At 44.2% G+C, this 14,773-nt stretch overlaps 1 protein-coding gene across 1 annotated transcript in view; it reads left to right on the top strand.

The window, feature by feature from the left end:
• Positions 1 to 14,773, top strand: part of CYBC1 (cytochrome b-245 chaperone 1) — a 173,672-nt gene that overhangs the window by 143,824 nt on the left and 15,075 nt on the right. The window contains exons 4-6 of the mRNA XM_078654652.1: positions 1,282 to 1,355; positions 4,696 to 4,792; positions 6,671 to 6,815. Coding sequence (XP_078510778.1) covers positions 1,282 to 1,355; positions 4,696 to 4,792; positions 6,671 to 6,815 — 316 coding nt within the window. The remainder of the gene's footprint in view (positions 1 to 1,281; positions 1,356 to 4,695; positions 4,793 to 6,670; positions 6,816 to 14,773) is intronic.

The raw sequence follows: 14,773 nt of genomic DNA, 5'->3' as shown, positions 1-14,773 counted from the left end.
CGGATGACGGAGGGGTCAATAGCACTCCTAAGGTGCGACCGCCATCTTGACGCTCTTGGCCACGCCCTCTAGACCGTCTTTTTTAATCTTGTTTTTCACTCTGGTGTCTTATAAAGTAACTTTTGAAACTCATCTCTGCTGTGGTGCCATGAATTCTCACAGTGGTATTTAAGCTTGGAATTGTAATATGTTGTACTCGGGTACACGCGCTTTAACTTAATGTACACGCGCTCACCGCGCGCACTTGTTATGTTATGACTTTGACTACATGCGCACTCTTTCTGTTAGGTGCGCATGCTGTCTAATGTTGTTTATAGATTGTTATATCTTGAATGTGTATTCTCGTGAAGGCAGCCTTGTACTCTCTTGCATGAACGGTTAAACATGTCCGTTTGCCGTTGATGCTTCAGAGAGGAAGGACGCACTCCCGTGGTGTTGTAAACTTTATCTGGAATAAACATCATCTCGTCTTACAACTGGTTTCCAGAGGATTATTTATATCATTCATTCCCACTTTACAATTGGCGACGAGGATGGGATAGATATTCTCGTGAGGGCAGCCTTGTACTCTCTTGCATGAACGGTTAAACATGTCAGTTTGCCGTTGATGCTTCAGAGAGGAAGGACGCACTCCTGTGGTGTTGTAAACTTTATCTGGAATAAACATCATCTCGTCTTACAACTGGTTTCCAGAGGATTATTTATATCATTCATTCCCACCTTACAGGAATCCACTTTGGATGTATGTGTATACATGTATAGGTACTAGTTTACATGTAGAAGCCCCACTAGGTACTGGATGTACAGATTCTTACTCAGCCCCCATGTCCCCTCTGCCTGGTGGAGTGGTATGTTCCTCTTCCTTTGGTGGAACCAAACACCACTGACATCACACACCCCATCCTCATATAGCTGCCTGACGCATGAATGAGGACACAAGATAGGATAGCACATTCTGCAATGTTAAGCTGCCTAGTTTTATCGTTAATTATCTTTGTGCTCTGTCTTCTCTAGAGCGGAAATGCATGCATCCTATTCCATTGAGCAATGTTGCAGCTTACCCTCCTTAGTGTTCGTAGACATATGTCCTAGACATTAACACTTAACTTGTACCTGTTCGAAAAACCCCCGTGTCTGAGCCGTTTCAGATCCAATCGGCTGAGAATCAGCTGCCCACCAGTTGCTGTCTTTATCTGCACAGTGTTGACACCCATCCATTGAGGTTATGCTTGTAACATGGTGCCACCGGTTCAACATGCCCCTTTCATCTTCATTTTACAGACAGCTGGGCCTGGAAGCTCTTCTATGTTTCGGGGTGTCTCTTCGTTGCCATCCAGAACCTGGAGGAATGGGAGGTAGGTGTGTCACTGGAGCACAATCAAATTCAGTTGTCTGTAGCTCTCTATGGATATATCTTTTATAAATGAATAAATCTAAATCTTCAACCATTTTACCAAGAAACCATTATTTAAAAATATTTGAATTAGCTTTGCTTCTATTGCTTCTTTTCTTTTTCTGGTAAACATGCTGAGCCCACCTTGCTTCTCCTCCATACGCCTGTGCAAGTCACATCTGATCCACTCCTCCATCCATCGCAAACCAAAAGAAATTCATGGTTCTGGTTTTGGTGGTAATTCATTCGAAAACATGGGTTTCCTGACTAGAGGATAGGATTCCCACATAAAGCTGTTCTGACACGTTAACACCAAGAGCAGTGTGGAACAAATCTCGTCATTTTGACCTGGTATCCGGGTTGGCTCTTAGCCTCATGGATGCTGCGGGAAAGGGGACCCGTGCTTGCACTGCCATTGGTCGGTGCTTGTAAATACTTTTGGAGTGTATGTTTATTGCAGGTAAAGATATTAGAGTTTTGGTGCAAAATAACAAAGCAGGTACATTGGGCCAGTATCCAGTTCTTGGGGCATTTAAAGGGTTGCAGTTACTTAGCAGTGGATGATGGCCATACATTCAGTAGGCGGTGACTTAATAAAGTAAGATAATGAATGAAGCGCTGCTTTAATAGAAAATTATAGTTGTAAATGCTAATGCTGTAACTTTTGCTTATGCATAACTGGTTGGTTAGTCACAACTGTGATTTTTGGTTAGAGGGAGGTGAGTTTTCAGAGCAGTCCCGTTTGTGCTGGGAAGCTAACAAGCCACAGGTGTCGAATCTGAATATGCGGCAGGCTGGTGGTTAGTGGCTTGTGGTTGGCTAAACAACATTTTTGGGAGGTTTTTTAAGAGATAGAAAGTGTTATGTGCAGCCCTGCTTACGGTCTTGAACATTAATTTTACCTTTCCGAATAGAGCAATGCTATTTGTTGTGAGCAATCTGGATTAATGCTGGAAGCGAGAGGTGGAGTGTATGTAGAGTGAGATTAAAGATAATTGGATTAGAGTTGAACACCTGAATGCAAAAAAACTACTAAAGAAGCGGGTTTTGTTGTAGGAGACTTGGGGACTGATTTGAAGTATGTTTATTGGCTCATGATATCGTATCGATTAACGATGGAGGTTTCGAGTGACCTCTTTTTCATGCTTAAACATTTGATCAGAAGATTGGGGGACATGTACGTCACGTTGCTGTGTGCGTTTCTGCGGCGAGTGTGTACGTCCTGTTATGGTACCCATATCACAACCAGATTGGATTATGGGCCACTGCAGTTTACTGATGTTGTGTGTTTGATTCTTGCCATTTCATTTCTTTTATTGTGTTTGCTAAACATGTGATGTGTAGCTAGTTAAGACCTGCAATGGCGTACAAGATTAGAGTCCTCTGATGGGCCAGCAGTATGTGTCAAATCTTCGGACACGAATTAGGAGGAGTAGGAAGTATGTGTTGGGTTTTACCCTCGGCTTCCCTTTTCATAAGTCCACAAGACAGAATGTTGCGTTGCCACGGTCTCACTCTGGTGTAGGACTGTTCACCCTGGTAAGTCTGTGAAAACCACTGTGCCCTTGTGAGATATATTTCAGGGTCCTCACCTACAGGTACCACCTATGGCTTGTTTAATCATCGGACCCTCGCCCTGCTCAGAGTGTGGGGTTCAACATGTTTCCAAGTGGAGTTTCTTGGATATGTGGTTTTAGGGATTGCGAGAAGAAAAAAAATGACCTCCATTTACAAACGTGTTGAGCCCGTCCCCCTACACTAGGTGAATGTGACATGGTTCAGATGATTAATCAAACCATAGGTGGTACCTGTGGGTGAGGACCCTAAAATATATCCCACAAGGGCACAGTGATTTTCACAAATGTACCTGGGTGAACAATCCTACTACACTCGAGTGAGACCATGGCAACGCAACATTCAGTCTTGTGGGTAGTAATAGGATTCAACAAAATGAGGTAACCCTCCTCCAGTATTGTTGTCAAATCTTCTTCAGCTATTCCATGACTGTTTAATTGGTGATTCCTGGTTTATGAGCTGGGTTAGTACTGGGCGATGGACAAGACCCATAGCACAAATGTCTTATGTGAGTGTAAGAGGAATAAGTAGTGTAAGGAATCTATTATGAAGCATACACGGATACAGTTAGCTGTCCACCACTGATTGTTATAGCACTCGCATTAATGCGGGTCAGAATATAATAACCTGGCTAGCCATAGGTCAGTCCAGATTGTATCTTCTGATGATGTTATACGAGTGTCAACATGCACACACTGAAGAACATTGACATCAGTACAGAGCTTTGTCTGTCTCAACAGGAGGTGTTGAAGTGGAATAGTAATTTTATGAGGTGAGTCCTGCTGTTCATAAAGGGGGTGAACCAGTAGAAGATTGTTGTCTAATAATGCAAATAGATACGAACCAGTTGAAGTGAAGTGAAGGAGGTTGAGGAGGATCAGAGCGTAGACACAGCCCTAGGCCAGTCAAATGAACATGACTCTCATTTAGGAGGTTCCACTCTTACACTTGCTTAGTCATGCTTAGTCATGCTTATTCCTGCTCTTAAGTGCAGGGAGTTTTTTTTCAGGCCAGCCACCTTTGTCATGGACCATAATCAAAACAAAACAGTTGAGGACCAAAGACTGGGAAATACCATTTTAGAAAAGTGCTGTTTTGTGTTCTTTTTTTTTTTTTGGATGGAAACTAGTTCATAACCAGTTTGTAAGACCCACCTGACACAACTGACTGCTGCTAGCCTATGAATAACATTTATATATCAGTCTGTATATTCTGATCAAGAGTTGCAATACGCACAAAACCTTCTTTATCCAGGCCTTGCTTAAGGACTTAATATGATTGACTCAATGGTGATAGAGAAAACAGGCAAGGACCTTGGGCTTCACAGCCTTTTCCAACTTTCAGACACTATGAGGAAAGTAGATCAAGTGGAGACACGTTTGGCTTGTCTTTAGTAAGGTTCACCTTTGTCTACATTCATGATATCTCTAGTCAAGAAATTCTTAACTACTCTTAAAGATGCCTCCTCGTAGTATACAGAGTACGAAACAAGCTATGGTTAAGAACATAATCCAATAATGGTAGAGGATTTGAGTGTAATTACAGGTTTGAGGCACGGGTTCTGTGGAAAACCGAAGCCCCTCCCACACACAGTAATCACATGCGATGAGAGAGCTGCCTCAAGAAAACCTCACGACTTTGTTTGCTTTCCAGATGAAAAGCACATAGATTGAACAAGTATGTGATTTTGTACGCAAGCACCATAATTCTTTGGTTTTCTGTTACAGGAGGTTATATTCGACAAGAAGAGTGGGCAAGTCACATTAAAGAAATTTAACTTCTATAAAAAGCTCCTTACCATGTGGCGTGGCGGGCAGGAGACAGGTAGGTTGTGCGCTCAAGTAAATGAAGTTCAGGACTTTCTTCCTGCCATGATTATTTAACTTGCTTTACTACACTTGCTCGTAACATTGTTGGTTTTACGATTGAAAAACAAAATGTACTCATTTTGGTTTGAAGGAGCACTATTTTTGTTATAATTCTCATATCAGTAGGGATATCAACCTAGGAGTGGTTGAGGTGGGCTGCGCCTAGCCCCATGGGTCTGTGGGTCCTCCCTCAGACCTAGCAATCAACTAGGCTGAAAGGGGGTGACATGGTGCCGAGAAAATGGGGGGAAGGCGGCTAATTGGGTCACACATAAAGGTCACCAATGGGTTCACCAACTCGGTGGGTGCATCTGGTGCAGGTACAGTGCTCTACCTCTTATTCTGGGTTGGCGCTGTCCTAGGTGGAAAACAAAAATAACCCAATTCTGTGATTGTCTGTCATTCCTGTTCTAGCTTCCCTGAAATTGTGGAGGGAGGGTAGAGGTCTGCAAACCCAGTCCTGCTGGACTTTTCCTTTTCACTAGCCTGTGGCATTGCTGCAGGCTCCGATAAGGGTTGCAGAGAGATCGTAGCAGGACAGTTAACGAGGGGATCAAGTAATTGTAATTGGGATTTCTAGAGCGCAAATCACAGCCAGGTCTGTAATACTTGGTTCTCAGTACCCTATACATCATGTGTTGGTGCCAATGTAGGAGTGTAACTGTCATTCTGCATGTGACTGCAATTGTAACCCTTGACCTTTACCTCGGTAAGTTAATGTGGACCTTAACCTCCATAGAAGGATCCTTTATACCTTTGTATGATTGCAGTGCACACATCCAGATATAACTTCTCATAATAAAGAATAGTTGGCAATTAATTATGGTACCTCAGCTGTTCTGGGGAGCGGAGGAGATATATCCCGAGTACCAGGACTAGCAAAGCACTAGGCACAACAGAAGCACTGTATCTCTTTTTGGGAGGCTGCACTGTATTGTGAGGGATTATTGCACTCCTGTTTGGACGACAAAGGTTGCTTCACATTTGGCTCTATCCTAAGGGGATAAGGAACTTCACCTTGCCCCGTGGACCTCATTCCAAATTTGGTGGGTAACTGGAGGGGAACCCTGAGGTATCTAGAGCCCTATTTTGAAGATGCTCATTGAAGTAGCAAAGGCAAACATCTATCATTTTGTCTTTGACGGGAGTTGACTGCCACTTCACCCTTCCAGAGTTCCACATTTCCTGAGGACATACTTGCGTTTTACAAAGCTCCACTCGACAAGCTACCTCCTGGTCCTGTGTAACAGACGATGGGGCTACCCATAGCGAGTGTATGCTTTACTGCAATAAGTGGGGCATTGGCTCATTGTGCCAAAATTGCTGTTTGAGGTATCGAGCTGGCCGTCTTGAGGAAAAAGTGTGTTCATTAATAGGGTGCTGCGCTTAGAAAAGTTTTTTAAATGATGGATGAAATACATAATCTCATACACTGGTAAATCACTCAGGCCGCATTCCATCGTTTTTTGCCAACTGGACGTTCCAAAGGGTCTAAAGGATATCTTGCTTATCAACTTTTTCAAATGTAAATACGCCTTACATCTTGTCACCCTGAATTGGGAGGCCTAGTTAGACTAAAACAGTGTATTTTTTGTCTGAAAACTCTTTAAAGCTTATTATTTTCGACATGTGCTTTGTTAGTTATGTATCGGATTGTAATGGTATGTCTTTGGTAAAAATGCAGTGATGTCTTGTGTCTACCTTGGCTTGTGCTCCTCAGACTGAGCTATTTATTGGATTATTGTGGGGGTACTCTTTAACTGTTTAAACTCATTGCTTCCGGCCCTGGACCAGAGGTGATACTCATTCTGTTGTGCTATATGTCTCTTGGCAGCTGTGGTCCGTCTCAGTGAGATAAGCGCTGTGAATGTGGAGGAGGAGAAGGTGCGCTACTTTGGAAAGGGATACCTGATCGTGCTGCGGTTTGTAACCGGCTTCTCGCATCCCCTGACCCAGAGCGCAGTGCTTGGTGGCCGAAGGTACCAAATGCCTCTTTTGTAAACGTAGCAAGTATTCTGCAGTTTGGATCATGCATTTCATTAAGTCCCTTCTCCCTCTCTTTTCTCTTAACACCCTGACCCCATTCCCGCCCAAGGTAGAGGTTTTCCTGCTATCCTATCAACCATACTGCCTGTTTTTATGGGAGTGAATTGCTTCTGAAGAACAGTAAATGTGGGTGGAAAGGGTGTGAGATATATATATATATATATATATATATTCACTGAAAAAACCATAGGTTATAGACCATATATAGTTAGGAATTAGCATTTAAAAAACCTTATTTTACTCACACAAAACCATTGAAATTCCATATATAGTTAGTTGCACTAACTATATATCGCGCACCTGCAATCCACTGCTGATGATGTCACATATTACATCATTCATGACATGGTCAGTGACATCACTGATGACATCACTGATGACATCACTGATGACATCTCAAATGACATCACTGATGACATCACTGATGACATCTCATTTGACATCAATGACCACATCACTGATGATATCATTCATGTGACAATACAATGCATCTCCTCACATTTTAATATAACCTCTGTTTCACCCAGTGTTAAATACAGAATATAATTTTTGAAACCATTGACACACCAATACTAGTTACTACATACGCACTCACTGATTCCTACGTCTACACACACCTTCACTCATTCACCCATACTATCATTCATACATACAATCACTCATCTTTACAACACTATCATATGCACTCATACACCTATACAGACACTCACAGTCTGCCACTCATCCATGGAGTTACTCACACACCTAGTCAGTCCTGTAAAGAATCAATGACACTTCCATTTTCTTGTCTATACAGTTAAACATAGAGCACCTTACATTTTCAAACATATACTAACACATACTTACCTTGTTATACAATCATTGATACAAGTACACATTGATCTGCACAGAGTCACACACCTCCCAGCCAGCCACACACACACTCAGTCTCCCATACAAATACTTGGACAATCAATCAGTAACCCATATAGTTAATTATATAGCTACTGATCAAAACATGCAGCAGTTTACAGAACAACAGACATAATGATGCACAAATTAAGACACTTTAGTCACTAACCCATGCACTCAGTGAGACACATTTAATCACTCACTCATGCATTCAGTCATGCACCTACTAAATCCTTTGTCCAGACACTTATACTTCCACTCATTCTTCAATATGTAAGACACATTTTAACTTTACAGAAACATACAGTCACTGGATGTTGTCATCAGTGATGTCATCAGTGATGTCATTTGAGATGTCATCAGTGATGTCATCAGTGATGTCACTGACCATGTCATGAATGATGTAATATGTGACATCATCAGCAGTGGATTGCAGGTGCGCGATATATAGTTAGTGCAACTAACTATATATGGAATTTCAATGGTTTTGTGTGAGTAAAATAAGGTTTTTTAAATGCTAATTCCTAACTATATATGGTCTATAACCTATGGTTTTTTCAGTGAATTTTCAAGGTTTTGTAAATGCTAATTCCTAACTATATATGGTCTATAACCTATGGTTTTTTCAGTGAATTTCAATGGTTTTTTAATAGCAAATATCATAAGCTGTCGAATGTCAAGTACGTGGTAAGTGAAAACATTTTCGTGTTTATGCACACTGATCTGCTTTGAATGGTGCCCCCCCCCCCTCATTTCTATTAGGAGTACTCTCTCTTTGCAGATAGTGAAAGGTAGTTAACGCAGGTCTTTGCCCCCATTGTAATCCGTCGTGCCTGCTTCTCTCTCCATTTGATTCATTGTTATCCAAGTATTTACTGTTTTAGAATTAGTTCTCTTTGGTTCATTCTCTATTTACAAACAAACACAGAGTCGCAATACTCTGTTTAGTCTTTGCAGATAACGAAAAATCGTGTAAAAAAAAAAAGAAAAGGAATCGAGCAAAATCAGTAGGCCACTAATAGGATCTCTTTTTGACCTCGCTAAAATAGAAACATTAGGAACAACCCCTCATGACAAATACAAAACTAGTGAGATGAACTGAACTCCACACAATGATGGCTGCAAAACAGCTCGGCTCCGCCACCCACCCCGCCCAAAATAACGATAAAGAACGGCTGCCATGATTGGTTGCGGAATGACCACGACGGAGCTACGAAATGGTGCTGCTCTCATGCTAACCCCAGCTTCAGTCTGAAACATCCAGAAACACTGTAGACTACCAATTCGATCAGTTCCGGTAGCGCCCCAATGTAACCCGGTAGAGAAGAACTAGCCGCGCCGCGTTAGTGCATCCGGAAGTCATCCGGGGCGCGCAGCGCGTAACGTAAGCATAACAAGTCATGTGACTTGTTAATAAAACTTTTCATTGGTTCATTTTACTTTTCTTATTGTAATGATGAAAGGCTTGGTCATATGACCTAAAAATTACGCTTTTCATTACTTCCGAACATTATTTTTTCTTAAATATATGTTATAATGTTCCAGGCTAATGTACTTTCCCGGAAATTTTACAACTGTCCTGCAAGTAAAATATATTCTTTTTTCGAGAAAAAGAGCGTTTCTTCGTCCCATGACGGAGCCGTTGAGCAAAAGAGGGTCGACCTGCTGTCTTAGTCGCCGATACGCCTGAATATGAGATTCTTATCGATCACTTTATGTTGCAGGAATAGAAAACACAACAGCCCTTGACCATTTATCTTTACTGCGTTCCTTCGTATTATACCTTTTACCCTTCATGTAATTGGTCTGCTTTATTTCACTTGCCTTTTAATGATTCTAAAACAGTGACTATTATTAAAAACTTTACCAATGTATATACTACTACCATGTTTTCTTTTAAAAACCTTTATTGTGAAAATTTCATTATACAAATACGAGCCTATAACCACGTGGGCCGGCCACGGAGCAAACTGTAATCGTATATGATGAATAGACATTTACACTGTAGAGGAACGTAACGGGCGGGCCATTAGGTTGCAAGAACTAAGGTGTCTAACAGTTACGGAATCGGTGGACGTACATTTTATAATTAAAATACGACAGGGCCAGTTACAATAAAATTATCTAGATATACATTTGCGGGCAAGTACCATGGGTGACGTTAATTCGAACTTTCAACAGTACAGTAATCAATAACACATCAGAACTTAATATCAATAGGGATGTCGAAATATTCAATCAATTCTCGTCCCCGCCCGCCATGTGCTTCAAAACTGCATACGTATCTCGTGATTTCAAGGTTCTGCAACCAGTACACAACAAGGAGTTACGAGTCCCATTTATTCTGGCGCCATTTTGGGCGAGGACGGGCAGGTCCAGGATATAGTCAAAATGTCTCTACCAACCATCGACTATGATGATGTTCATATGCTGTATTTATTAGAGTAACACTCATCTGTCCACATGAAATTAATTTGCCACAATCTAAACATGTCATTTTAATCTTTCCAAAGTTCTTCTAAATATTTGGGACCGTTTCCCTTGCCTCTGAAGCTCTCAGTGCCACTTCTTTGATGAATGTACTAGCAGGTCACGGGTTCTCCTCCAAATCTCTCTTTTATGCAGCACTATAATTAATTGGTGCCACCTCTCCATATGACGATGCATGGTATAGTTACCACAACTATATTTTTTTTCGGTTCCTCTGGAGAGTTCATCGTGGCAGATGAAGCGTGTAACGTACCGGGCATTTACCTTTTTTTGCATGTACAGGAAAGGAAAAAAAAATCGAGCGTCCGAGTTCTAAGGTGTCCCAGGGCCATTTTAGTGGACCAGGCCCAAATCCAAAGAACAGGCCGCCATTTTGAGAGTCCTGTTGCAGCCGCCTGTCGCTGTAGCATCAAGAGCAGCCGAAACTCAGCTGAATGGCAACTGAAACGGTAAAGGGGCGCCCCACTACAGCAGACGAGCCAGGCCCAAATCCAAAGAACAGCTATCTCACAGGCTAATGGGGCGACCCACGCCGAGTTTCAGCATTGTAGGATGACCACACAAGTACAGCAACTTGCTAGACATCACCTCGGTGCCATCCGGATCTCGGCGCCCCACTGCAGATGAAGTGCCTCTCAACTATGAAACCACCACGGTGACATCCGGATCTTGGCGCGTTGTGCTGCCTTCGGCCTATTCGCACATCGGTCCGCTACTGACGCCATCTCACAGGCTAATGGGGCGACCCACGCCGAGTTTCAGCATTGTAGGATGACCACACCAGTACAGCAACTTGCTAGACATCACCTCGGTGCCATCCGGATCTCGGCGCCCCACTGCAGATGAAGTGCCTCTCAACTATGAAACCACCACGGTGACATCCGGATCTTGGCGCGTTGTGCTGCCTTCGGCCTATTCGCACATCGGTCCGCTACTGACGCCATCTCACAGGCTAATGGGGCGACCCACGCCGAGTTTCAGCATTGTAGGATGACCACACCAGTACAGCAACTTGCTAGACATCACCTCGGTGCCATCCGGATCTCGGCGCCCCACTGCAGATGAAGTGCCTCTCAACTATGAAACCACCACGGTGACATCCGGATCTTGGCGCGTTGTGCTGCCTTCGGCCTATTCGCACATCGGTCCGCTACTGACGCCATCTCACAGGCTAATGGGGTGACCCACGCCGAGTTTCAGCATTGTAGGATGACCACACCAACTTGCTAGACATCACCTCAGTGCCATCCGAATCTTGGCATCTCAACGCCTAGTGGTATCTTCCATACAAAAAATATTGTTACGCTGCCTTTGGCCCCATTCGCACATCAGTCCGCAACTTAGACATCACCTCGGTGCCATCCGGATCTTGGCATCTCAGCGCCTTGTGGTGTCAGTCAGAAAATATTGTTGTGCTGCCTTCGGCCTATTCGCACATCGGTCCGCTACTGACGCCATCTCACAGGCCAACGGGGCGCCCCACGCCGACTTTCAGCATTGTAGGATGGCCACACCAGTGCGGCAACTTGCTACACACCACCTCGGTGCCATCCGGATCTTGGCATCTCAGCGCCTTGTGGTGTCTTCTACACCGGAAATATAGTAGAAAATATTGTTGCGCTGCCTTTGGCCCCATTCACACATCAGTCCGCTACTGACACCATCTCACAGGCCAACGGGGCGCCCCACGCCGACTTTCAACATTGTAGGATGGCCACAGAAGTGCGACAACTTACTAGACACCACCTCGGTGCCATCCGGATCTTGGCGCGTTGTGCTGCCTTCGGCCTATTCGCACATCGGTCCGCTACTGACGCAAACTCACAGGCGAACGGGGCGCCCCACGCCGACTTTCAGCATTGTAGGATGGCCACACCAGTGCGGCAACTTCCTACACACCACCTCGTTGCCATCCGGATCTTGGCGCGTAGTGAAGCTGCAGCAGCTGCAAATAAGCTTCAGACAGTGTTACAACCGCTGCTCAGAACTCTCAACTATGACACCACCTCGGTGCCATCCGGATCTTGGCGCGTTGTATTGCCTTCGGCCTATTCGCACATCGGTCCGCTACTGACGCCGCCTCACGTGCCAACGTATTTTCTCCGCATTTTATACCCTATGCCGCATAACAGGTCATGTGACTTGTTTATAAAACTTTTCATTGGTTCATTTTACTTTTGGTTTCCTAATGATGGAAGGCTTGATCATATGACCTAAAAACAACACTTTTCATTGGATGAAAACTTTTTTTTTCCCCCAAACGATGAAAGCCCCACCTTGTTTCTGGATGTTTCAGACTGAAGCTGGCGTCAGCATGAAAGCACCACCATCTCGTAGCTCAGTCGTGGTCATTCCGCGAGCAATCATGGCAGCCGCTCCCCACCAGAAGCCTGCAGGAGTCGGAGCCCCCAAAACTTTTGATGAATTCTCAAGGCGGAGGGGACGCTTTCGAGAATGGGGTCCAAGACCTAGCAGACAAGCGTCCGATTTCCAAGGTGTCCCAGGGCCATTTCAGTGGACCAGGCCCAAAAAGGAAACAGCCTGCCGCCATTTTGAGAGTCCTGTGACAGCCGCCTATCGCTGCACCGCAAGAGTGGGCGCAACTCAGCTGAATGGCGGATTTTGACACAGTGGACCAAAAGCGGACGGAATGGCAACTGAAACGGTAAAGGGGCGCCCCACTAAAACAGATGAGACTCCACCTGGAGAGGCCCGTTCACGCGCCTCCCCCGGGGCGCTCCACGCCGTTATTCGGAGCAGCATTGTAGGATACCAAAACCAGTGCGGCAACTTACTGGACATCACCTTGGTGCCATCGTTCTGCTGCCTTGGAACTATTCGCACAACAGTTTGCTACTGATGACCCACCCCCCGCGACGCCCCACGCCGTTATTTGCTGGGTGGCAACTTACTAGACATCACTTTCGTGTCATCTAGATTTCGGCGCGTTCTGCTGCCTTGGAACTATTCGCACAACAGTTTGCTACTGATCACCCACCCCCCGCGACGCCCCACGCCGGAAATCTGGACGTTGTGCTGCGTTGGGACTATTCGCACAGCCGACCGCTACTTCGTTGTTTTTCTCTAAAAATGTTTATATGTTATTACTATTTTTGTTTTCTTGTATATATTTATAAATTATTAAAGTTTTATAATCTTACTACTTTGTCGGAGTGCTATATATTTTTAATGTGACACATAATTGTAAAAACTTTGATGTACAAAGAGTCATCCCTGGAATCTTCCGCTTCACGCTCGGTCCCCTCCCCAATCACAATACAGGATGGTTTTCAGATAATAGCAACGCTTCTGCTGTGACGGATCTCATCGAGTGTGGGCCTTGATCTACTATAACTCCTTTGAAGACGGGTGATTCTTTACAGCTGTGGCCATAAACTACATCTGCAGGGCTAGCTGATAGCCTAGGACCGGCCTGGACAATCGGACACAGAGGAAAAGGAGTGTCAGAGGGTGCGGTAGTGAATAGGGCGAAAGGGAGGTGTCGGGCGGGCACAGGGTGTGATTCTCAGGGAAGAACAGCGCAGATGGGGGGAGGTTTATTACCCATGCATAAAACAGAGAGCGGGGGTGACCACTGCCTGGGGGAGATGCTTGCGAGGGTGGGGAGCCATGCTAAGGATCGACAGCGTGCACAGAGTGGATCTGGTCAAGGCATCTAAAATGGCTGCCATGCACGACAAAAGTGTGGCATTTGAAAAAAGACAAGATGGCGCACACAATGTTTTTCAACAATTCCTGATTTCCTTCGAATCGAACGTTAACAGACGTTGGGGCATATTACCAAAGTTAAGCGATATTTATCCCTAACGATGCATTGCAAAGATTTTTTTACCGTCAGAAATTATCGCAGATAAACCTTGCTATTATCAAGGTTTATCGCAAATACGATAAAAAACGAGCGCAATGCATTAATATCGCTGAAAACTCCGCGATATTCATGCATTACCGAGCTAATGCTCTTAGCCATGTTATCCACCTCCCATTGGATAACATGGCTAAGAACTGCTCAGGGCAGCTGTTACTTTTTGGAGATATTCGCGCTTATCTCGAATATTTCCAAAAGTTGATAATAGGAGATAGCGATGTTAGCGACTGTTTCCAGTCGCTAACATCTTGGCATGCCCACTTTGCATGTCATTAGTGATAAATATCACTCACATGCAAAGTGGGACCCAAGATGGTCGCTATCTCCTACTAGCCGTCGCTAACTGGTGTTAGCAACAGCTAGGTAATACACATATAATTTTATCTCCGCGAAGCGGAGCGCTGTTACAGATATATATCTTGTTTTTGAACGTTAATTTCTCAAAATGCACTGAAGCACATATATTGAGACATAGCAAAGGCACATCGGGCTACCAGTCCCTAATATTTTACCAAGTTTCGTGCAAATCCATTCAGCCGTTCGATTATTATTATTATTTTTTTTTTTTTGCCCCGCGGGGCCCTTTTAAAACCTCCACATCAAACCTAGGGGGTCAGCGAGGAT

The sequence above is a fragment of the Lissotriton helveticus genome, chromosome 7 (assembly GCF_964261635.1).
Source record: "Lissotriton helveticus chromosome 7, aLisHel1.1, whole genome shotgun sequence".
NCBI lineage: Eukaryota > Metazoa > Chordata > Amphibia > Caudata > Salamandridae > Lissotriton > Lissotriton helveticus.
This window is presented reverse-complemented; position numbering and strand designations above follow the sequence as displayed.